The sequence below is a fragment of the Platalea leucorodia genome (assembly GCF_965183815.1).
Source record: "Platalea leucorodia genome assembly, chromosome: 33".
Taxonomy (NCBI): domain Eukaryota; kingdom Metazoa; phylum Chordata; class Aves; order Pelecaniformes; family Threskiornithidae; genus Platalea; species Platalea leucorodia.
In genome coordinates, this window is record NC_138855.1 from 161,851 (window position 1) to 183,807 (window position 21,957).

At 59.9% G+C, this 21,957-nt stretch overlaps 2 protein-coding genes across 2 annotated transcripts in view; one reads left to right on the top strand and one right to left on the bottom strand.

The window, feature by feature from the left end:
- Window positions 1-415, bottom strand: part of PLP2 (proteolipid protein 2) — a gene marked incomplete at its 5' end in the record, with an annotated part of 4,307 nt that extends 3,892 nt beyond the window's left edge. Inside the window, one exon of the mRNA XM_082334326.1 lies at window positions 362-415. Within this exon, the coding sequence (XP_082190452.1) occupies window positions 362-415 (54 nt within the window). The remainder of the gene's footprint in view (window positions 1-361) is intronic.
- Window positions 416-13,626: 13,211 nt separating this feature from the next.
- LOC309601370 (histone lysine demethylase PHF8-like) overlaps window positions 13,627-21,957 on the top strand; it is a gene marked incomplete at its 3' end in the record, with an annotated part of 9,035 nt that continues 704 nt past the window's right edge. The window contains exons 1-5 of the mRNA XM_082334327.1: window positions 13,627-13,746; window positions 16,414-16,499; window positions 17,413-17,521; window positions 20,393-20,553; window positions 20,652-20,836. Coding sequence (XP_082190453.1) covers window positions 13,649-13,746; window positions 16,414-16,499; window positions 17,413-17,521; window positions 20,393-20,553; window positions 20,652-20,836 — 639 coding nt within the window. The 5' untranslated portion in view covers window positions 13,627-13,648. The remainder of the gene's footprint in view (window positions 13,747-16,413; window positions 16,500-17,412; window positions 17,522-20,392; window positions 20,554-20,651; window positions 20,837-21,957) is intronic.

Below are 21,957 nucleotides of genomic sequence, written 5' to 3' on the forward strand. Positions count from 1 at the left end.
GACCCCCCCCTCCCCCCATTGACCCCCCCCCCCCCCCCAATTTGTCTCCTCGCAGGTGGCACCTCCCGAGCAGGGCGGCGGCGGGGGTGAGTAGCGGGGGAGGGGAGGGCGGGGGGTGGGGTCAGCTCCCCACCCCCACCCTGAGCACCCTCCCCCCCCCCCAGCAGAAGGTGCCCCCCAATCGTCCCCCGTCGGCCGCTGGAAGTTTTGCATCAACCAGACCATCAGGAACCGGGAAGCCGCCGGTGGTGGGTGGCCCCAGAGAGGGGACATGGGGCGCGGCGGGGGGAGGGGGGACACCCCGCCGGGGGCCCCCTCCCCCCCACCCCTCCCCGTGACCTCCACGGATTGGGGGTGTCACCTCCTCGCAGGTCCCGGGGGACCCCCCGGCCAAACCGGCGACCCTCGGGGACATCCCGGGGGGACGAGGCGGACGTGGCCCCAGATGTTGGTGGCCCTCGAGGACCAGGGGTGGTTGCCACCGGACCCCAAGAGCCTGGTGGCCCTCAAGGACCAGAGATGGTTGCCACCGGACCCCAAGAGCCTGGTGGCCCTCAAGGACCAGCGATGGTTGCCACCGGACCCCAAGAACCTGGTGGCCCTCGAGGACCAGGGATGGTTGTCACCGGACCCCAAGAGCCTGGTGGCCCTCGAGGACCAGAGATGGTTGCCACCGGACCCCAAGAGCCTGGTGGCCCTCAAGGACCAGCGATGGTTGCCACCGGACCCCAAGAACCTGGTGGCCCTCGAGGACCAGGGATGGTTGTCACCGGACCCCAAGAGCCTGGTGGCCCTCAAGGACCAGAGATGGTTGCCACCGGACCCCAAGAGCCTGGTGGCCCTCGAGGACCAGGGGTGGTTGTCACCAGACCCCAAGAGCCTGGTGGCCCTCGAGGACCAGGGGTGGTTGTCACCGGACCCCAAGAACCTGGTGGCCCTCAAGGACCAGCGATGGTTGCCACCGGACCCCAAGAACCTGGTGGCCCTCGGGGGACCAGAGATGGTTGCCACTGGACCCCAAGAGCCTGGTGGCCCTCAAGGACCAGGGGTGGTTGCCACCAGTCCCCAAGAGCCTGGTGGCCCTCAAGGACCAGCGATGGTTGCCACCGGACCCCAAGAACCTGGTGGCCCTCGGGGACCAGAGATGGTTGCCACTGGACCCCAAGAACCTGGTGGCCCTCGAGGACCAGGGGTGGTTGCCACCAGACCCCAAGAACCTGGTGGCCCTCAAGGACCAGAGATGGTTGCCACTGGTCCCCAAGAGCCTGGTGGCCCTCAAGGACCAGCGATGGTTGCCACCGGACCCCAAGAGCCTGGTGGCCCTCAAGGACCAGAGATGGTTGTCACCGGACCCCAAGAGCCTGGTGGCCCTCAAGGACCAGGGGTGGTTGCCACCGGTCCCCAAGAGCCTGGTGGCCCTCGAGGACCAGAGGTGGTTGCCACCGGTCCCCAAGAGCCTGGTGGCCCTCAAGGACTAGGGACGGTTGCCACCAGTCCCCAAGAGCCTGGTGGCCCTCAAGGACCAGGGGTGGTTGCCACCGGTCCCCAAGAGCCTGGTGGCCCTCAAGGACCAGGGGTGGTTGCCACCGGACCCCAAGAGCCTGGTGGCCCTCAAGGACTAGGGACGGTTGCCACCGGTCCCCAAGAGCCTGGTGGCCCTCGAGGACCAGAGGTGGTCATCGCTGGAGCGTTGGAGCAGGACGGACCTGGGGGACCGGAGACGATTGTCCCCAAGCCCCATGACCTGGGTGTCCCCCAAGGAGAGGAGATGGTTGTCCCCAAAGCCCATGAGCTTGGTGTCCCCCAGGGACAGGGGACAATCGTCACCGGCGCTTGGGAGCAGGACGGACCTGGGCAACCGGACGCGATTGTCCCCAAACCTCAAGAGGTTGACGTCCACCAAGGATCAGAGACCATCGTCCCTGGACACCGAGACCCGGCTGTCCCCCAGGGACAGGGGACAATCGTCACCGGAGCTTGGGAGCAGGACGCACCCACGGGACCAGAGGTGATTGTCCCCAACCCCCTGCGACCTGGACGTCCCCCAAGGACCATCGATGACGGGCCCCAAACCCCCGACCTTGGTGTCCCTCAAACCCCAAGACCTTGGTGTCCCTCAGAGACCAGAGACGACCATCCACAACTCCGAGATTTTGGTGGCCCCCAAGGACTGGAGACCATTGTCCCCAAACCCCAGGACCTTGGTGTCCCTCAAAGACCAGCGATGACCGTCCCCAAGCCCAAGACCTTGGTGTCCCTCAAACCCCAAACCCCAGGACCTTGGTGTCCCTCAAAGACCAGCGATGACCGTCCCCAACCTCGAGATCTTGGTGTCCCTCAACCCCCAAGACCTTGGTGTCCCTCAAAGACCATCAATGACCTTGTTCAACCCCAAGACCTTGGTGTCCCTCAACCCCCAAGACCTTGGTGTCCCTCAAAGACCATCAATGACCTTGTCCAACCCCAAGACCTTGGTGTCCCTCAACCCCCAGGACCTTGGTGTCCCTCAAGGACCATCGATGACTGTCCCCAACCCCAAAACCTCGATGTCCCTCAAGGACCATCGATGACCTTGCCCAACCCCAGGACCTCGATGTCCCTCAAGGACCATCGATGACCATCCCCAACCTCGAGATCTTGGTGTCCCTCAAACCCCAAGACCTTGGTGTCCCTCAAACCACAAACCCCAGGACCTTGGTGTCCCTCAAAGACCATCAATGACCTTGTCCAACCCCAAGACCTTGGTGTCCCTCAACCCCCAGGACCTTGGTGTCCCTCAAAGACCATCAATGACCGTCCCCAACCCCAAAACCTCGATGTCCCTCAAGGACCATCGATGACCTTGCCCAACCCCAGGACCTCGATGTCCCTCAAGGACCATCAATGACTGTCCCCAACCTCGAGATCTTGGTGTCCCTCAACCCCCAAGCCCTTGGTGTCCCTCAAACCGCAAACCCCAGGACCTTGGTGTCCCTCAAACCCCAAAACCTCGATGTCCCTCAACCCCCAGGACCTTGGTGTCCCTCAAGGACCATTGATGACCGTCCCCAACCCCCAAGACCTTGGTGTCCCTCAAGGACCATCGATGACCGTCCCCAACCCCCAAGACCTTGGTGTCCCTCAACCCCCAGGACCTTGGTGTCCCTCAAGGACCATCGATGACCGTCCCCAACCCCAAAACCTTGGTGTCCCTCAACCCCCAGGACCTCGATGTCCCTCAAGGACCATCGATGACCGTCCCCAACCCCCAGGACCTCGATGTCCCTCAAGGACCATCGATGACCGTCCCCAACCCCCAAGACCTTGGTGTCCCTCAGCCCCCAAGCCCTCGCTGTCCCTCAGAGCCCCCCGACGACCTTCCCCATCCCCCCCCCCGCCCCCCCCCCCCGCTCCGGCGGCCGCCTCAGCACCCCGTTTCCGCAGGAGGCGCCCCCGGAGAGGCCCGCGGGCCGGCCCCCCCGCCGCCGGGGGGGGCTATTTCGCCCTGGGCTTTACTTGCCCCCGCCTGAAGAACCCGGTCGGCAGGAAGAGCTGGGGCCGCAGGATCAAAAGCTGGGCCCGGCGCCTGCGGCAGCCGCCCCCCCGCCCCGGGGGGAGCCCCCCGCCCAGGTACGGGGGGCCGCCCCCCCCTCCTCACCCCCCCCGTTTGTCACCCCCCGTTTCTCACCCCCCATTTGTCACCCCCCCCATTTGTCACCCCCATTTTTAGCCCCCCCATTTATAGCCCCCGTCAATACCCTATATTTATTCCCCTATATTTATACCCCCGATTTATAATTGCCCCCCCATTTATAGCCCCCCCCCCATACCCCCATTTACACCCCCACTCATGCCCCTCTCCATATGTACCCCCATATAGGTACCCCCATCCATACCCCTTCCTATACCCCCATATAGGTACCCCCATCCATACCCCTTCCTATACCCCCATCTCTACCCCCTCATGTCCCCCCATCTATACCCCTCCCCATCTATACGCTTCTCCATATATACTGCTCCATAGAGCCCCCTTACGTACCCCTCCCTGTATACGTCCCCCATATATACCCCCATACATACCCCTATATATGTCACTTCCCACATATAGCCCCATATATAACCCCGTATATGCTTTTCTGCATATATGCTGCTCCACAGAGCCCCCTTACGCACCCCTCCCTGTATACATCCCCCATATATACCCCCATACATACTCCTATATATATCGCTTCTTATATAAAGCTCCATATGTAACCCCCGTATACGCTCTTCTCCATATATACTGCTCCATAGAGCCCCCTTACGTACCCCTCCCTGTATACATCCCCCATATATACCCCCATACATACCCCTATATATATCGCTTCTCACATAAAGCTCCATATGTAACCCCCATATACGCTCTTCTCCATATATACTGCTCCATAGAGCCTCCTTACGTACCCCTCCCTGTATACATCCCCCATGTATATCCCCATATATACCCCTATATATATCGCTTCCCACGTATAGCCCCATATATAACCCCACATACGCTCTTCTCCATATATACTGCTCCATAGAGCCTCCACATATACTCCTCCCTGTATATATTCTCCATAGACACCCCTATATATACTGCTATATATATTTCTTCCCACATATAGCTCCACATATAACCCCATACGTGCTCTTCTCCATATATACTGCTCCATAGAGCCCCCTTACATACCCCTCCCTGTATACACCCCCGTATACATCCTCATATATACACCATATATATAATTTCCCACATACAGCCCCATATATAATCCCATATACGTTCTTCTCCATATACACTGCTCCATAGAGCCTCCACGTATACCCCTCCCTGTACATACGCCCCACGTATACCCCTCATACGTACCCCTCCCTGTATATACATCTGCCTACCTATAGCTTCGTATATAACGCCGTATGTATCACTGTTTATATAGGCTTATTCGTCTACATAGTCCCCTATATAACCATATGCATGCTCCCAGCTGTATGTACCCATCTTGTAATAGTGCTCTGTCCACGTATAGATCTTCAACTCTATAGTTCCTCCTATATACGGCACTCCGTAGAGCCTCCCTATAGGCGGTTCCCTGTATATACGCACCATATATAACCCCTCATATTTGCTCCTCCTTGCCTACACTTGTCATATATGACCCTATATATAAGCCAACGCGTACCCCTACCTGTATATACCTCCATAGCGTCATCTTATACATGTTCATATATATACCACCACATATACGTGCTCGTATACCCCCCTATATATTCGTGGCCATACATGCCCCCGTACGCACCTCCCCTATAGACGTCTCCCCATATGTCCCTCCCTACGTACTTCCATAAGTGCCTGCACCCATCTGTACCCCTCCCCACACAGACACCCCCTATACGTCCCCCCATACGTCCCCCCTATATGCACCCCGATACGCACCCCCTATACATCCCCCCTACGTCCCCCCTATATGTCCCCCCATATGTACCCCCCTACGTCCCCCCTATACGTACCCCTATATGTCCCCCCTATATGTCCCCCCTATACGTACCCCTATACGTACCCCTTATACGTCCCCCCTATACGTCCCCCCTATACGTACCCCTATACGTACCCCTATATGTCCCCCCTATACGTCCCCCCTATACGTACCCCTATACGTACCCCTTATACGTCCCCCCTATACGTCCCGCAGGGGAGGCGGAGGATGGCGGGGCCCCCCCCCCGGCGGGGCAGTGGCCAGGTGGGTGTTTGGGGGGGCCCGGGGGGGGGGAGAACCCCAAAATTGCCCCTGGGACCCCCCCAAACTGCCCCAGGGACCCCCAAACTGCCCCAGGGACCCCAAAACCTCCCCAGGGACCCCAAGATTGTCCCCAGGGACCCCAAACTGCCCCAGGGACCCCCAAATTACCCCAGGGACCCCCAAACTGCCCCAGGGACCCCAAAACCTCCCCGGGGACCCCCCAATTTACCCCAGAGACCCCCAAATTACCCCAGGGACCCCCAAACTGCCCCCGGGACACCCAAATTACCCCAGGGACCCCCAAACTGCCCCAGGGACCCCAAAACCTCCCCGGGGACCCCCCAATTTACCCCAGAGACCCCCAAATTACCCCAGGGACCCCCAAACTGCCCCCGGGACCCCCAAAACTACCCCAGCCCCCCCCCCCCAAATCCACCCCCCCCAGCTCCTATCACCCCTATACCCCCCCCCCCCAGCCGCTCTCGAACCCCGAATCGAGCGACCCCCCCGAAACCGAAGGCGATTGGGGGGACCCCAGTTCGGAAAGTGAAAGTGGGGGGGTGGGGGGACCCCCCCATCCCCCCGGAGCCCCCCCCCGCCCCCCCCGGATCCCCGTCGTCCCCCATGAGCAGCGACGGGGAGACGGACCCCGAAGACGAGGATTTACGGGTGGAACTGCGAAGGCTGCGGGAAAAGTAAGTTTTGGGGGGAGGGGGGGGGGTACCCCAAATATTGGGGAGCCCCCCCAAAATATTGGGGGGGACCCCCCTAACCCCCCCATTCCCATAGGCACATCCAGGAGGTGGTGACGCTCCGGGCGCAGCAGGACGAGGAGCTGCGGGAGCTGCACGGGCGTCTCCGCGCCCTAAAAGAAGCTCGGGGGGATCCCCCCAAATTTGGGGGATCCCCCCCGGGGGATTACGGGGGACCCCCCACATCATTGGCCCGGGGGATCCCCCCGACGGCTTCGCGGTGCCAAGGGGCGAGGACGGGGACGGGGTGCGGCCGTGACAGGTTTGGGGTGAAGGGAAGGGGTTTTGGGGTGCCCCATGGGCTGGGGAGGGGGGTTTTGGGGTACAGGGGGATGTTTTGGGGTGTAATGGGGGGTTTTGGGGTGCCCCATGGGCTGGGGAGGGGGTTTTTGGGTACAGGGGGGATGTTTTGGCGGAATAAGGGGGGTTTTCGGGTGCAAGGGGGGGTTTTGGGGTGCTCCATGCTCTGGGGAGGGGCGTTTTGGGGTACAGGGGGATGTTTTGGGGGAATAAGGGGGGTTTTGGGGTGTAATGGGGGTTTTTGGGGTGCCCCATGGGCTGGGGAGATGGGTTTTGGGGTGCAGGAGGGGTTTTTGGGGTGATCCATGCTCTGGGGAGGGGGGTTTTGGGGTACAGGGGGATGTTTTGGGGTGTAATGGGTGTTTTTTGGGGTGCCCCATGGGCTGGGGAGGGCTTTTTGGGATACAGGGGGGATGTTTTGGGGGAATAAAGGGGGTTTGGGGTGCCAGGAGGGGTTTTGGGGTGCCCCATGGGCTGGGGAGGGGGGTTTTGGAGTGCAGGGGGATGTTTTGGGGTGTAATGGGGCGTTTTTGGGGTGCTCCATGGGCTGGGGAGGGGGGTTTTTGGGGTACAGGGGGGATGTTTTGGGGGAATAAGGGGGGTTTGGGGGCTCAAGGGGGGGATTTGGGGTGCCCCATGGGCTGGGGAGGGGGTTTTGGGGTGAAGGGAAGGGTTTTGGGGTGCAGGAGGGGTTTTGGGGTGCTCCATGCGCTGGGGGTGGGGGTTTTTGGGGTGTAATGGGTGTTTTTTGGGGTGCCCCATGGGCTGGGGAGGGCGGTTTTGGGGTGAAGGGAAGGATTTTGGGGTGCAAGAAGGGGTTTTGGGGTGCTCCAGGCTCTGGGGAGGGGCGTTTTGGGGAACAGGGGGATGTTTTGGGGGAATAAGGGGGGGGTTTGGGGTGTAATGGGGGTTTTTGGGGTGCCCCATGCTCTGGGGAGATGGGTTTTGGGGTGCAGGAGGGGTTTTGGGGTGCTCCATGCTCTGGGGAGGGGGGTTTTGGGGGTACAGGGGGATGTTTTGGGGTGTTATGGGTGTTTTTTGGGGTGCCCCACGGGCTGGGGAGGGCGGTTTTGGGGTGAAGGGAAGGGTTTTGGGGTCCAAGGAGGGGTTTTGGGGTGCTCCATGCTCTGGGGAGGGGCGTTTTGGGGTACAGGGGGATGTTTTGGGGGAATAAGGGGGGTTTTGGGGTGTAATGGGTGTTTTTTTGGGGTGCCCCATGGGCTGGGGAGGGGGTTTTGGGGTGCAGGGAAGGGTTTTGGGGTCCAAGGAGGGGTTTTGGGGTGCTCCATGCTCTGGGGAGGGGGGTTTTGGGGTACAGGGGGATGTTTTGGGGTGTAATGGGTGTTTTTTGGGGTGCCCCATGGGCTGGGGAGGGGGTTTTTGGGGTACAGGGGGATGTTTTGGGGTGTAACGGGGGGTTTTTGGGGTGCTCCATGGGCTGTGGAGGGGGGTTTTGGGGTACAGGGGGATGTTTTGGGGGGAATAAGGGGGGGTTTGGGGTGCCGGGAGGGGTTTTGGGGTGCCCCATGGGCTGGGGAGGGGGGTTTTTGGGGTACATAGAGGGTTTGGGGTGCATAGAGGGGTTTTTGGCGTGCTCCATGATCTGGGGAAGAATTTTGGGGTGCGGGGCGGGGGGGGAGCATTGGGTTGCCCCGTTTTTTTGGGGATCCAGGGGTTTTGGGGTGCTCTGGGAGGAAATTTTGGGCTCCAGAGGGGTTTTGGGGTGCTCCCCTCCACCAACCCCCCCCTCCTCCCCACCTACAGCCCCCCCCAAACCCCCCAGCCCCCCCAAAACCCCCCCCCGGCCCCCCAAAAAAAGGGGCTTTTCACCGACGACCTGCACCGGCTGGTGGACGAGTGGGTGCAGGATACGGCCCGAGCCCAGGTAAAATTGGGGGGTCCCCGGGGTGGGGGACACCCCTGCACCCCCTTTTTGGGGTGCTGGGGGGGGACACAAACCCTACACCCCCTTTTTGGGGTGCTGGGGGGGGTCCCCAATACCTAAATATCCCTTTTCTCCCCCCAAAAATCCCACAGGGGACCTCGTCGTGGGTGGCCACCCGCCGCGGCGCTCGCGTCGCCCCCCCAAAATGGGGGGGACCCCCCCAAAAAACACCCCCCATGGGGGGGGTTGCCCCCTCCCACCGGGGGGTGAGGGAGGGGGGGGCCCCCCCCGGTACCCTGAAACCGCTGCCCTCCCCAAATCCCCTCCTTTCACCCCAAAAAAACACCCACTATTTTTGGGTGGGGGCCCCCCCCTTTTGCCACTTCCATGGGGTGACCCCAATTTTTCGCCCCAAAATCACCTTGTTTTGCCCCAAAACCCCCCTTTTTTGCCCCCCCCCCGGGAAATCCCTCATTTTCAGCCCCCAAATCGCCTCTTTTCACCCCAAAAAAACCCTTTTTTTGCACCTTCCTACCTTTTTCACCCCCCCCCCCATGAGGTGACCCCAATTTTCGGCCCCAAAATTGCCCCATTTTGCCTCCAACCTCCCCTTTTTTTTGCCCCCCCATGGGTTAAAACCCAATTTTCACGCCCAAAATCACCTCATTTTGCCTCAAAAAACCCTCTTTTTTTGCCTTTCCGTGGGGTAAACCCCAATTTTCACCCCCAAAATCGCCTCATTTTGCCTCAAAACCCTCTTTTTTTGCCTTTCCGTGGGGTAAACCCCAATTTTCACCCCCAAAATCGCCTCATTTTGCCTCAAAACCCTCTTTTTTTGCCTTTCCGTGGGGTAAACCCCAATTTTCACCCCCAAATCGCCTCATTTTGCCTCAAACCCCCTTTTTTTTGCCTTTCCGTGTGGTACACCCCAATTTTCACCCCCAAAATCGCCTCATTTTGCCTCAAAACCCCCCTTTTTTTTGCCTTTCCGTGTGGTAAACCCCAATTTTCACCCCCAAAATCGCCTCATTTTGCCTCAAAAAAACCCTTTTTTTTGCCTTTCCGTGTGGTAAACCCCAATTTTCACCCCCAAAATCGCCTCATTTTGCCTCAAAACCCTCTTTTTTTGCCTTTCCGTGGGGTAAACCCCAATTTTCACCCCCAAAATCGCCTCATTTTGCCTCAAACCCCCTTTTTTTTGCCTTTCCGTGGGGTAAACCCCAATTTTCACCCCCAAAATCGCCTCATTTTGCCTCAAAACCCTCTTTTTTTACCTTTCCGTGTGGTAAACCCCAATTTTCACCCCCAAAATCGCCTCATTTTGCCTCAAAAAACCCTTTTTTTTTGCCTTTCCGTGTGGTAAACCCCAATTTTCACCCCCCAAAATCGCCTCATTTTGCCTCAAAACCCTCTTTTTTGCCTTTCCGTGGGGTAAACCCCAATTTTCACCCCCAAAATCGCCTCATTTTGCCTCAAACCCCCTTTTTTTTGCCTTTCTGTGTGGTACACCCCAATTTTCACCCCCAAAATCGCCTCATTTTGCCTCAAAACCCCCCTTTTTTTTGCCTTTCCGTGTGGTAAACCCCAATTTTCACCCCCAAAATCGCCTCATTTTGCCGCAAAAAAACCTTTTTTTTTGCCCTTCGTGTGGTAAACCCCAATTTTCATCCCCCAAATCGCCTCATTTTGCCTCAAAACCTCCCTTTTTTTGCCCTTCCGTGTGGTAAACCCCAATTTTCACCCCCCAAATCGCCTCATTTTGCCTCAAAACCCCCTTTTTTTGCCTTTCCGTGGGGTAAACCCCAATTTTCACCCCCAAATCGCCTCATTTTGCCTCAAACCCACCTTTTTTTTTGCCTTTCCGTGGGGTAAACCCCAATTTTCACCCCCAAAATCGCCTCATTTTGCCTCAAAACCCCCCTTTTTTTGCCTTTCCATGTGGTAAACCCCAATTTCCACCCCCAAAATCGCCTCATTTTTGCCTCAAAAACCCCCCTTTTTTTGCCTTTCCATGTGGTAAACCCCAATTTTCACCCCCAAAATCGCCTCATTTTGCCCCAACCCCCCCTTTTTTTGCCTCCCCATGGGCTGAACCCCAATTTTCACCCCCAAAATCGCCTTGGCTCACCCAAAAACCTCCTTTTTGAGGGGTCTGACCCCCTTGATAGGGTGACCCCAAATTCGGCCCCAAAATTGCCTCTTTTTACCTAAAACCTCCTTTTTGGGGCCTTCCCACATTTTTACCCCCCTTCCCATGATGTGACCCCAATTTTCCACCCCAAAATCACCTCATTTCACCCCAAAATCCCCCTTTTTTGGGGGGGCCTGGCCCCCCCCATGGGGATGACCCCAATTTTCGGCCCCAAAATTGCCTCATTTTACCCCAAAACCCCATTTTTGGGCCTATCGCCCTTTTTCCCCCTCACCTGTGAGGTGACCCCCAATTTTTAGCCCCCAAATTGCCTTGTTTTGCCCCAAAAAAACCCTTTTGGGGTCTTCCCCTCCCTTTTTGCCCCCCCCCCGTGAGGTAACCCCATTTTTTCAGCCCCAAAATCACCTCATTTCACCTCAAAACCCACTTTTTTTGGGGCCTGCCCTTCCCATGAGGTGACCCCAATTTTCGGCCCCAAAATCTCCTCATTTCACCTCAAAACTCCCTTTTTTTGCCCCCCCCATGAAGTGACCCCACTTTTCAGCCCTAAAATCACCTCATTTTACCCCAAAACCCCTGTTTTTCCCCTCCCCATGGGGTGAATCCCCTTTTCGGCCTTATTTCACCCCAAAACCCCCTTGTTTGGGCCTCCCTCCATTTTTACCCCCTCCCCATGAAGTGACCCCAATTTTCCACCCCAAAATCACCTCGTTTCACCCCCAAACCCCCCTTTTTTCACCCCCATAAGGTAACCCCCCTTTTTGGCCCCAAAATCACCTCATTTTACCTCAAAATCCCTTTTTCGGGCCTTCCCTCATTCTCCCCCCCCATGAGGCGACCCCACTTTTTGGCCCCCAAATCACCTGATTTCACCCCAAAACTCCCTTTTTTTGCCCCCCCTGTGAGGTGACCCCACTTTTTGGCCCCCAAATCACCTCATTTCACCCCAAAACCCCCTTCCCCTGAGGTGAACCCCTTTTTTGGCCCCAAAATCACCTCATTTTACCCCAAAACCCCTTTTGGGGGCCTAGCGCCCTTTTTGCCCCCGCCCCATGAGATAACCCCAATTTTTAGCCCCAAAATGGCCTCGTTTCACCCCAAAATGCTGTCGGTTGAACCCCAACCCCTTTCTCGCCCTCTCATTTGATCCAAAATCCCTGTTTTTGCCCCCAAAAACCACCAGGAGCCCCAAAACCACCACATTTCACCCCAAGCCTTCCCTGCAGGCCTGAGATTCCCCTTAACGCAGCCATGGCGGGGGGGAACAGGCCATACTGGTGATACTGGTGATACTGGTGACCACCCCCCCCGTACTGGTCGTACTGGTGCGACTGCCCCTCCCCTCACGTTGCCCCTCCCCCCTCCCCCAGCCCATTTTTGGGTCATTTCTTTGCGTTTTCCACCCATCTACCTCACCTCTTCACCAGCCAGCGAGGTTTTTGGGGTGAATTCCCGGGTGTTCGGGTTCTGGAGGGAAGGGGGAGGGGCTTTTAATTTACGGTGGGAAATTGTGATAAAGTGCGAAAAAAGATTTAAAACCAGAGAAATAAAAGCGTGGTTGGTGGGCGCCACTCCCAAGATGGCGGCCGCGCTGCCACGCCCAAGATGGCGGCGCCCTCCTCAAGATGGCGCCCTCCCGCCCCGCCTATAGGGAGGCGGGAAGGGCGCCGTCGCCGCCATCTTGGGAAGGGCGCGACCTCCTCAAGATGGCGGCGCGGCGCGGTCAAAATGGCGCCTCGGCCCCGCCCTCTCCCTCCCCGTTTCCGCGTTTGAATAAAACTTTATCGGGCGACCGGAGCCGGGCAGGAGCCGCGGCGGCGGCGGCGGCACCGGGGCCTGGCCGGGAACGGGCGGCGGTAACCGGGAGGTGGCGGTGGAGCGGCCGGGAGAGGCCTCAGGCCTGGCCGCTGGGGCCTGCGGCCTAGTCGGGAGGTAGCGGTAGGGGAGGCGTAGGCCTCGCGGCGAGCCCGCGGCCCTGTAGGCCTCAAGGAGGAGAGCGACCGGGGCCCTATAGGCCTTTGGGGGGGGTATAGGACCCTATAGAGCCCGGGGAGGGGGGAGCTGGGGCCCTATAGGCCCTTGGAGGGGAGCCCGGGGCCCTGTAGGTGCTTGGCGGGGGCCTGGGGCCCTATAGGCCCCTTTTTAGCGGGGGGTAGGGACCTATAGGCGCTTGGGGGGGGTCCCAGGGACTTATAGAGCTGGGGAGACCCTATAGGCCCGTTTGGGGGTGTCCCAGGGCCCTATAGGCTCTTTTGGGGGTGTCCCAGGGCCCTATAGAGCTGGGGAGACCCTATAGGCCCTTCTGGGGGGATCCCAGGGCCCTATAGCAGCAGGGGAGACCCTATAGGACCTTCTGGAGGGGTGGCCCAAGACCCTATAGGCCCTTCTGAGGGGAGCCCAGGGTCCTATAGAGCTGGGGAGGCCCTATAGGCATTTTTTAGGGGAGCCCAGGGCCCTATAGATCTGAGGACACCCTATAGGCCCGTGGAGGCTCCTATAGATTTGTGTAGGGGGGGTGTTGTGTCTGCTTAGTCCCTATAGAAAGGCTCAGCTGCCGCCCCCCCCCCCCCAGAGTGGGGAGCATATAGGGAAGCCTTAAAGGGGGGTGGGTGGCTATAGGGGGGGGGTTCTTATAGGGGGTCACCTATAGAAAAGCCGACAGAGGGTGTTCTATAGGGGGGGGTGGGTGGGAAAAGGGGGGGTATAGGGATCTATAGGGCAGCGGGGCGGATGTCCCGGGCTGGGGGACGGGGTTGGGGGGGTCTATAGGGGCGTGGGGGGGGTTCTATAGGGGCAGGTCCCTATAGGGGCGGGGGGGGGGGCCATGGCCTCGGTGCCCGTATACTGCCTGTGCCGGCTGCCCTACGACGTCACCCGCTTCATGATCGAGTGCGACGGCTGCCAGGACTGGTTCCACGGCAGGTGGGCTACTGGGAGGGACTGGGGGGCACTGGGAGGGACTGGGAGGGACTGGGGGGTGAGGAGGGGGGACCGGGAGGCTACTGGGATGGACTGGGAGGGACTGGGGGCAGCTGGGGAGGACTGAGGGGTGAGGAGGGGGGACTGGGAGGCGACTGGGAGGGACTGGGGGGCACTGGGAGGGGACTGGGATGGACTGGGAGGGACTGGGGGCAGCTGGGGAGGACTGAGGGGTGAGGAGGGGGGACTGGGAGGCTACTGGGAGGGACTGTGGGGGCAGCTGGGAGGCTACTGGGATGGACTGGGAGGGACTGGGGGCAGCTGGGGAGGACTGAGGGGTGAGGAGGGGGGACTAGGGGGCTACTGGGATGGACTGGGAGGGACTGGGGTGAGAGGAGGGGGCACTGGGAGGCTACTGGGATGGACTGGGAGGGACTGGGGGCAGCTGGGGAGGACTGAGGGGTGAGGAGGGGGGACTAGGGGGCTACTGGGATGGACTGGGAGGGACTGGGGTGAGAGGAGGGGGCACTGGGAGGCTACTGGGATGGACTGGGAGGGACTGGGGGCAGCTGAGGAGGACTTTGAGGGGTGAGGAGGGGGGACTGGGAGAGTACTGGGAGGGACTGGGAGGCTACTGGGATGGACTGGGAAGGGACTGGGGGCAGCTGGGGAGGACTGAGGGGTGAGGAGGGGGGACTGGGAGGCTACTGGGAGGGACTGAGGGGCACTGGGAGGCTACTGGGATGGACTGGGAAGGGACTAGGGGCAGCTGGGGAGGACTGAGGGGTGAGGAGGGGGGACTAGGGGGCTACTGGGAGGGACTGGGGGGCACTGGGAGGGGACTGGGATGTACTGGGAGGGACTGGGGGCAGCTGGGGAGGATTGAGGGGTGAGGAGGGGCGACTAGGGTGCACTGGGAGTCTACTGGGAGGGACTGGGGTGAGGGGAGGGGGCACTGGGAGGCTACTGGGATGGACTGGGGGGTAAGGAGGGGGGACCGGGAGGCTACTGGGATGGACTGGGAGGGACTGGGGGCAGCTGGGGAGGACTGAGGGGTGAGGAGGGGGGACTGGGAGGCTACTGGGAGGGACTGGGGGCAGCTGGGAGGCTACTGGGATGGACTGGGAGGGACTGGTGGCAGCTGGGGAGGACTGAGGGGTGAGGAGGGGGGACTGGGAGGCTACTGGGATGGACTGGGAGGGACTGGGGTGAGAGGAGGGGCCACTGGGGGCACTGGGAGGCTACTGGAATGGATTGGGAGGGACTGGTGGCAGCTGGGGAGGACTGAGGGGTGAGGAGGGGGGACTGGGAGAGTACTGGCAGGGACTGGGGGGCACTGGGAGGCTACTGGGATGGACTGGGAAGGGACTGGGGGCAGCTGGGGAGGACTGAGGGGTGAGGAGGGGGGACTGGGAGGCTACTGGGAGGGACTAGGGGGCACTGGGAGGCTACTGGGATGGACTGGGAGGGACTGGGGGCAGCTGGGGAGGACTGAGGGGTGAGGAGGGGGCACTGGGAGGCTACTGGGAGGGACTGGGGGGCACTGGGGAGGACTGAGGGGTGAGGAGGGGGCACTGGGAGGCTACTGGGAGGGACTGGGGGGCACTGGGAGGCGACTGGGATGGACTGGGAGGGACTGGGGGCAGCTGGGGAGGATTGAGGGGTGAGGAGGGGCGACTAGGGGGCACTGGGAGTCTACTGGGAGGGACTGGGGTGAGAGGAGGGGGCACTGGGAGGCTACTGGGATGGACTGGGGGGTAAGGAGGGGGGACCGGGAGGCTACTGGGATGGACTGGGAGGGACTGGGGGCAGCTGGGGAGGACTGAGGGGTGAGGAGGGGGGACTGGGAGGGACTGGGGGGCACTGGGAGGGGACTGGGAGGGACTGGTGGCAGCTGGGGAGGATTGAGGGGTGAGGAGGGGGAACGAAGGGGCTACTGGGAGGGAACTGGGATGTACTGGCAGGGAACTGGGATGTACTGGGAGGGACTGGTGGCAGCCGGGGAGGACTGAGGGGTGAGGAGGGGGCACTGGGAGGCTACTGGGAGGGACTGGAGGGCAAGGAGGGGGCACTGGGAGACTACTGGGATGGACTGGGGGGTGAGAAGGGGGGACTGGGAGGACTGGGGTGCGAGGAGGGGGGACTGGGAGGCACTGGGAGAGACTGGGAGGCAGCTGCAGGCGTTCTGGGGAAGATGGGGGTGAGGAGGGGGGACTGGGAGGTGACTGGGGGTGACTGGGAGACACTGGGAGGTACTGGGGGGCACAGAGGGACAGCTGTGCCTGGCGTTCTGGGGCCTGGAGGTGTACTGGGGGGCACTGGGAAGGACTGGGAGTAACTGGGAGGTGCATCAGGACCTCTGTGGCTGGGGTTCTGGGGCCTGGGGTGAACTGGGGGTTACTGGGAGGTACTGGGAGGGTACAGGGGGTTACTGGGAGGTAGTGGGGGGGTTACTGGGAGGTAGTGGGGGGGTTACTGGGGGGCGCTGGGCAAACTGGGAGTAACTGGGATGTGCGTCAGGACCTCTGTGGCTGAGGTTCTGGGGCCTGGGGTGTAAGAGGGGTTACTGGGAGGGCACAGGGGGTTACTGGGAGGTACTGGGGGGGTTACTAGGGGTTACTGGGAGGCACTGGGAGGTACTGGGAGGCCTGAGGTGAGGGTCCCCCGCAGCTGCGTGGGGGTGGAGGAGGAGGCGGCGGCCGAGATCGACCTCTACCACTGCCCCAAGTGCGAGGTGCTGCACGGCCCCTCCGTCAGTGAGTCCCCTATAGGGCCATACGGGACCGGGGGCGCGTGGGGGGGGGGGACACGACGTATGGGGAGGGGGACGTATGGGGAGGGGCTCGGGGGGGTCTGCCTGGGCTGGTTTCCCCCTGTGGGACCAGATCTGGGCCCTATAGGGCCATATAGACCCAGGTCTGGGCCTTATAGAGCCCTATAGGGCCAGGGCTGAGTCCTGTAGGGCCAGGGCTGGGCCTTATAGAGCCCTATAGGACCAGGTCTGGGCCTTAAAGAGCCCTACAGGACCAGGTGTGGATCCTATAGGGCCAGGTCTGGGCCTTAAAGAGCCCTATAGGGCCAGGTCTGGGCATTAAAGAGCCCGATAGGACCAGGTGTGGATCCTATAGGGCCAGGTCTAGGCCTTATAGAGCCTTATAGGGCCAGGTCTGTGTCTTATAGAACCCAATAGGACCAGGTGTAGATCCTATAGGACGAGGTCTGGGCCTTAAAGAGCCCTATAGGGCCAAGTCTGGGTCCTATAGGGCCAAGTCTGGGCCTTAAAGAGCCCTATAGGGCCAGGTCTGTGTCTTATAGAGCCCTATAGGGCCATATAGAACCAGGTCTGGGCTGGGGCCATATGGGACCAAAGCTGTTTCCCCCCTCCCGAGCCATATGGGATCCATATGGGACCAGGATCCATATGGGACTAGGGCTGGTTCCCCCATCCCTGGCCTTATGGGGCCATATGGGGCTGGGGCCATATAGGACCATATGGGACCGGGGCTGGTTCCCCCATCGCCAGCCATAGGGGATCGTATGGGAGTGGGGCTGGGCTGGTTCCCCCATCCCCGGCCATAGCGGGGCTTTATGGACCCGGGTCCATATGGATCCATACGGGACCGGGTCCATATGGATCCATACGTGCCCGGCCCCCCCCTTCTCCTGCAGTGAAGCGCCGCCGGGGTCCCCCGAAGCCTCCGGAGGTGGAGCCGGGTCGCCCCGTCCGCACCGGCAGCGCCCAGTTCGTCCGGGAGCTACGGGGCCGCACCTTCCCCAGGTGAGGGGACGTATAGAGACGTATATATAGCTCCTATGGCCGCTATAGGAGCCCTCGGGGAGCCCTATCACGTCTCCGCTCCTTAGAGGCGGCACGTGGGTTTAGGGTTGGTCCCTATGGGGGGCAGCGTTACGGGGTGGTGTCTCCCTTTCCTATAGGTGCTATAGGGTCTCTTGGGGGGCTATAGGGGCCGTACGGCTTCTTAGGGTGCTAAGGAGGCTCTATAGGGACCATATAGGGGCTTTACGGTCCCTGAGAGCCTTATAAGGGCTGCATGCTCTCATGGGGCGCTATGGGAACCATATAGGAGCTCTATAAGGGCCATATAGTTTATTAGGGCGCCATAGGGGTCTTTGTATGGTGCTATAGGAGCTGTAGGGGCTATGAGAGCGCTATAGGGGCTGTATGGGTATTAGGGCCCTATGGGGGCCCTATTAAAGTCCTATAGGGGCCTTAATAAAGTTCTATAGGGGCTGTACAGCCTGCTAGGGTGGTATAGCAGCTGCATGCTCCATTGAGGTACCATATAGGAACTCTATAAAGCTATTATGGGATCTATAGGAGCTGCAATGCTAACTAAAGCAGCACAAGAACCCTACAAACCCTTTACAGGAGCTCCCCAAACATCTCCAGCTGCCCCTTAAAGCGCCTATAGACCCTTATGGACTGCGTTACCCGTTAGAGCACCCTATAGGAAGCCTATAAAGCCATTATGGGATCTATAGGAGCTGCAGCGCTCATTGAGCCCCCACAAGAGCCCTACGAAGCCCTTGCAGGAGCTCCCCAAACATCTCCAGCTGCCCCTTAAAGCCCTTATGGGATCTTATAGACCCTTACAGGATCTTATAGACCCTTATGGACTGCGTTACCCATTAGAGCACCCTATAGGAAGCCTATAAGGTCATTATGGGATCTATAGGAGCTGCAGCGCTCATTGAGCCCCCACAAGAGCCCTACGAAGCCCTTGCAGGAGCTCCCCAAACATCTCCAGCTGCCCCTTATAGACCCTTATGGGATCTTATAGACCCTTATGGACTGCGTTACCCATTAGGGCACCCTATAGAAAGCCTATAAAGCCATTATGGGATCTATAGGAGCTGCAGCGCTCGTTGAATCAGCACAAGGACCCTGCAAAGCCCTTGCAGGAGCTCCCCAAACATCTCCAGCTGCCCCTTAAAGCACCTATAGACCGTTATGGACTGCATTACCCGTTAGGGCACCCTATAGAAAGCCTATAAGGCCATTATGGGATCTATAGGAGCTGCAGCGCTCATTGAGCCCCCACAAGAGCCCTCCGAAGCCCTTGCAGGAGCTCCCCAAACATCTCCAGCTGCCCCTTAAAGCCCTTATGGGATCTTATAGACCCTTACAGGATCTTATAGACCCTTATGGACTGCGTTACCCATTAGAGCACCCTATAGGAAGCCTATAAGGCCATTATGGGATCTATAGGAGCTGCAGCGCTCGTTGAATCAGCACAAGGACCCTGCGAAGCCCTTGCAGGAGCTCCCCAAACATCTCCAGCTGCCCCTTAAAGCACCTATAGACCGTTATGGACTGCATTACCCGTTAGGGCACCCTATAGAAAGCCTATAAGGCCATTATAGGATCTATAGGAGCTGCAGCGCTCATTGAGCCCCCACAAGAGCCCTCCGAAGCCCTTGCAGGAGCTCCCCAAACATCTCCAGCTGCCCCTTAAAGCCCTTATAGGATCTTATAGACCCTTATGGGATCTTATAGACCCTTATGGACTGCGTTACCCGTTAGGGCACCCTATAGAAAGCCTATAAGGCCATTATGGGATCTATAGGAGCTGCAGCGCTCATTGAGCCCCCACAAGAGCCCTCCGAAGCCCTTGCAGGAGCTCCCCAAACATCTCCAGCTGCCCCTTAAAGCCCTTATAGGATCTTATAGACCCTTATGGGATCTTATAGACCCTTATGGACTGCGTTACCCGTTAGGGCACCCTATAGAAAGCCTATAAGGCCATTATGGGATCTATAGGAGCTGCAGCGCTCATTGAGCCCCCACAAGAGCCCTCCGAAGCCCTTGCAGGAGCTCCCCAAACATCTCCAGCTGCCCCTTATAGACCCTTATGGGATCTTATAGACCCTTATGGACTGCGTTACCCATTAGGGCACCCTATAGAAAGCCTATAAAGCCATTATGGGATCTATAGGAGCTGCAGCGCTCGTTGAATCAGCACAAGGACCCTGCAAAGCCCTTGCAGGAGCTCCCCAAACATCTCCAGCTGCCCCTTAAAGCACCTATAGACCGTTATGGACTGCATTACCCGTTAGGGCACCCTATAGGAAGCCTATAAGGCCATTATAGGATCTATAGGAGCTGCAGCGCTCATTGAGCCCCCACAAGGACCCTCCGAAGCCCTTGCAGGAGCTCCCCAAACATCTCCAGCTGCCCCTTATAGACCCTTATGGGATCTTATAGACCCTTATGGACTGCGTTACCCGTTAGGGCACCCTATAGAAAGCCTATAAGGCCATTATGGGATCTATAGGAGCTGCAGCGCTCATTGAGCCCCCACAAGAGCCCTACGAAGCCCTTGCAGGAGCTCCAGGAGCTCCCCAAACATCTCCAGCTGCCCCTTAAAGCACCTATAGACCCTTATGGACTGTGTTACCCATTAGAGCACCCTATAGAAAGCCTATAAGGCCATTATGGGATCTATAGGAGCTGCAGCGCTCATTGAACCAGCACAAGGACCCTGCAAAGCTCTTGCAGGAGCTCCCCAAACATCTCCAGCTGCCCCTTAAAGCCCTCGTAGGATCTATAGGAGGCGGCAGGAACACCGCGGGGTGGGGCGGGGGGGGCCTATAGGGGCTCCATACGTCCCTCTATACGTCCCCGTAGCGCCGACGAGGTGCTGCTGCGCCCGAGCGGAGCCCAGCTGACGGTGGAGTACCTGGAGGAGAAGACCTTCAGCGTCCCCATCTTGGTGGCCCGTAAAGAAGGGTTGGGAATGACTTTACCCCCCCCGACCTTCACCCCCCGGGACGTGGAGCATTACGTAGGTGCGTTTAGGGGTTCAGGGGGGGGTTTGGGGTGTGTCCCCCCCCCCCCCCGGGAGTTTTCTATAGGGGCTTTTGGCGGGGGGGGGGGGGATCTATAGGGGCGGAGAAGGTGATCGACGTCATCGACGTGGGGAGGCAAGCCGACTGCAGGATGCGGCTGGGGGATTTCGTCGCTTATTTGGGGGGAGCCCGCCGCGACCGAGTCCTCAACGTCATCAGCTTGGAGTTCTCTGACACGCGGTGGGTGACGTCATACCCCTGCGGGCCCTCCCAGTACATCCCAGTATGTCCCAGTAACCCCAGCGGCATCCCTGGTCTCTTCCCATGGGACATCTCTGGGCCCCCCCCCCCACTGGGGACCGCTCCTGTCCCCCCCCCGGAGCAGTGTCGCCCCCTCCTGTGTCCCCAGGGACCCTCCCAGTACGTCCCAGTAGCTCCCAGTACGTCCCAGTAGCTCCCAGTATGTCCCAGTATCCCCCAGAACATCCCCAGGACATCCCTGGTCTCCTCCCATGGGACATCTCTGGGCCCCCCCCCCACTGGGGACCGCTCCTGTCCCCCCCCCAGGAGCAGTGTCACCCCCTCCTGTGTCCCCAGGGACCCTCCCAGTACGTCCCAGTAGCACCCAGTATGTCCCAGTATCCCCCAGAACATCCCCAGGACATCCCTGGTCTCCTCCCATGGGACATCTCCGGCCCCCCCCCCCCCCCACTGGGGTCCGCTCCTGTCCCCCCCCAGGAGCAGTGTCACCCCCTCCTGTGTCCCCAGGGACCCTCCCAGTATGCCCCAGTAGCTCCCAGTATGTCCCAGTATCCCCCAGAACATCCCCAGGACATCCCTGGTCTCCTCCCATGGGACATCTCTGGGCCCCCCCCCCCACTGGGGACCGCTCCTGTCCCCCCCCCAGGAGCAGTGTCACCCCCTCCTGTGTCCCTAGGGACCCTCCCAGTACGTCCCAGTAGCACCCAGTACGTCCCAGTATCCCCCAGAACATCCCCAGGACATCCCTGGTCTCCTCCCATGGGACATCTCCGGCCCCCCCCCTCCCCCCCAGGGACTGCTCCTGTCCCCCCCCCAGGAGCGGTGTCACCCCTTCCTGTGTCCCCAGGGACCCTCCCAGTATGCCCCAGTAGCTCCCAGTACGTCCCAGTATCCCCCAGAACATCCCCAGGACATCCCTGATCTCGTCCCATGGGACATCTCCGGCCCCCCCCCCCACTGGGGTCCGCTCCTGTCCCCCCCCCAGGAGCAGTGTCACCCCCTCCTGTGTCCCCAGGGACCCTCCCAGTATGCCCCAGTAGCTCCCAGTATGTCCCAGTATCCCCCAGAACATCCCCAGGACATCCCTGGTCTCCTCCCATGGGACATCTCTGGGCCCCCCCCCCACTGGGGACCGCTCCTGTC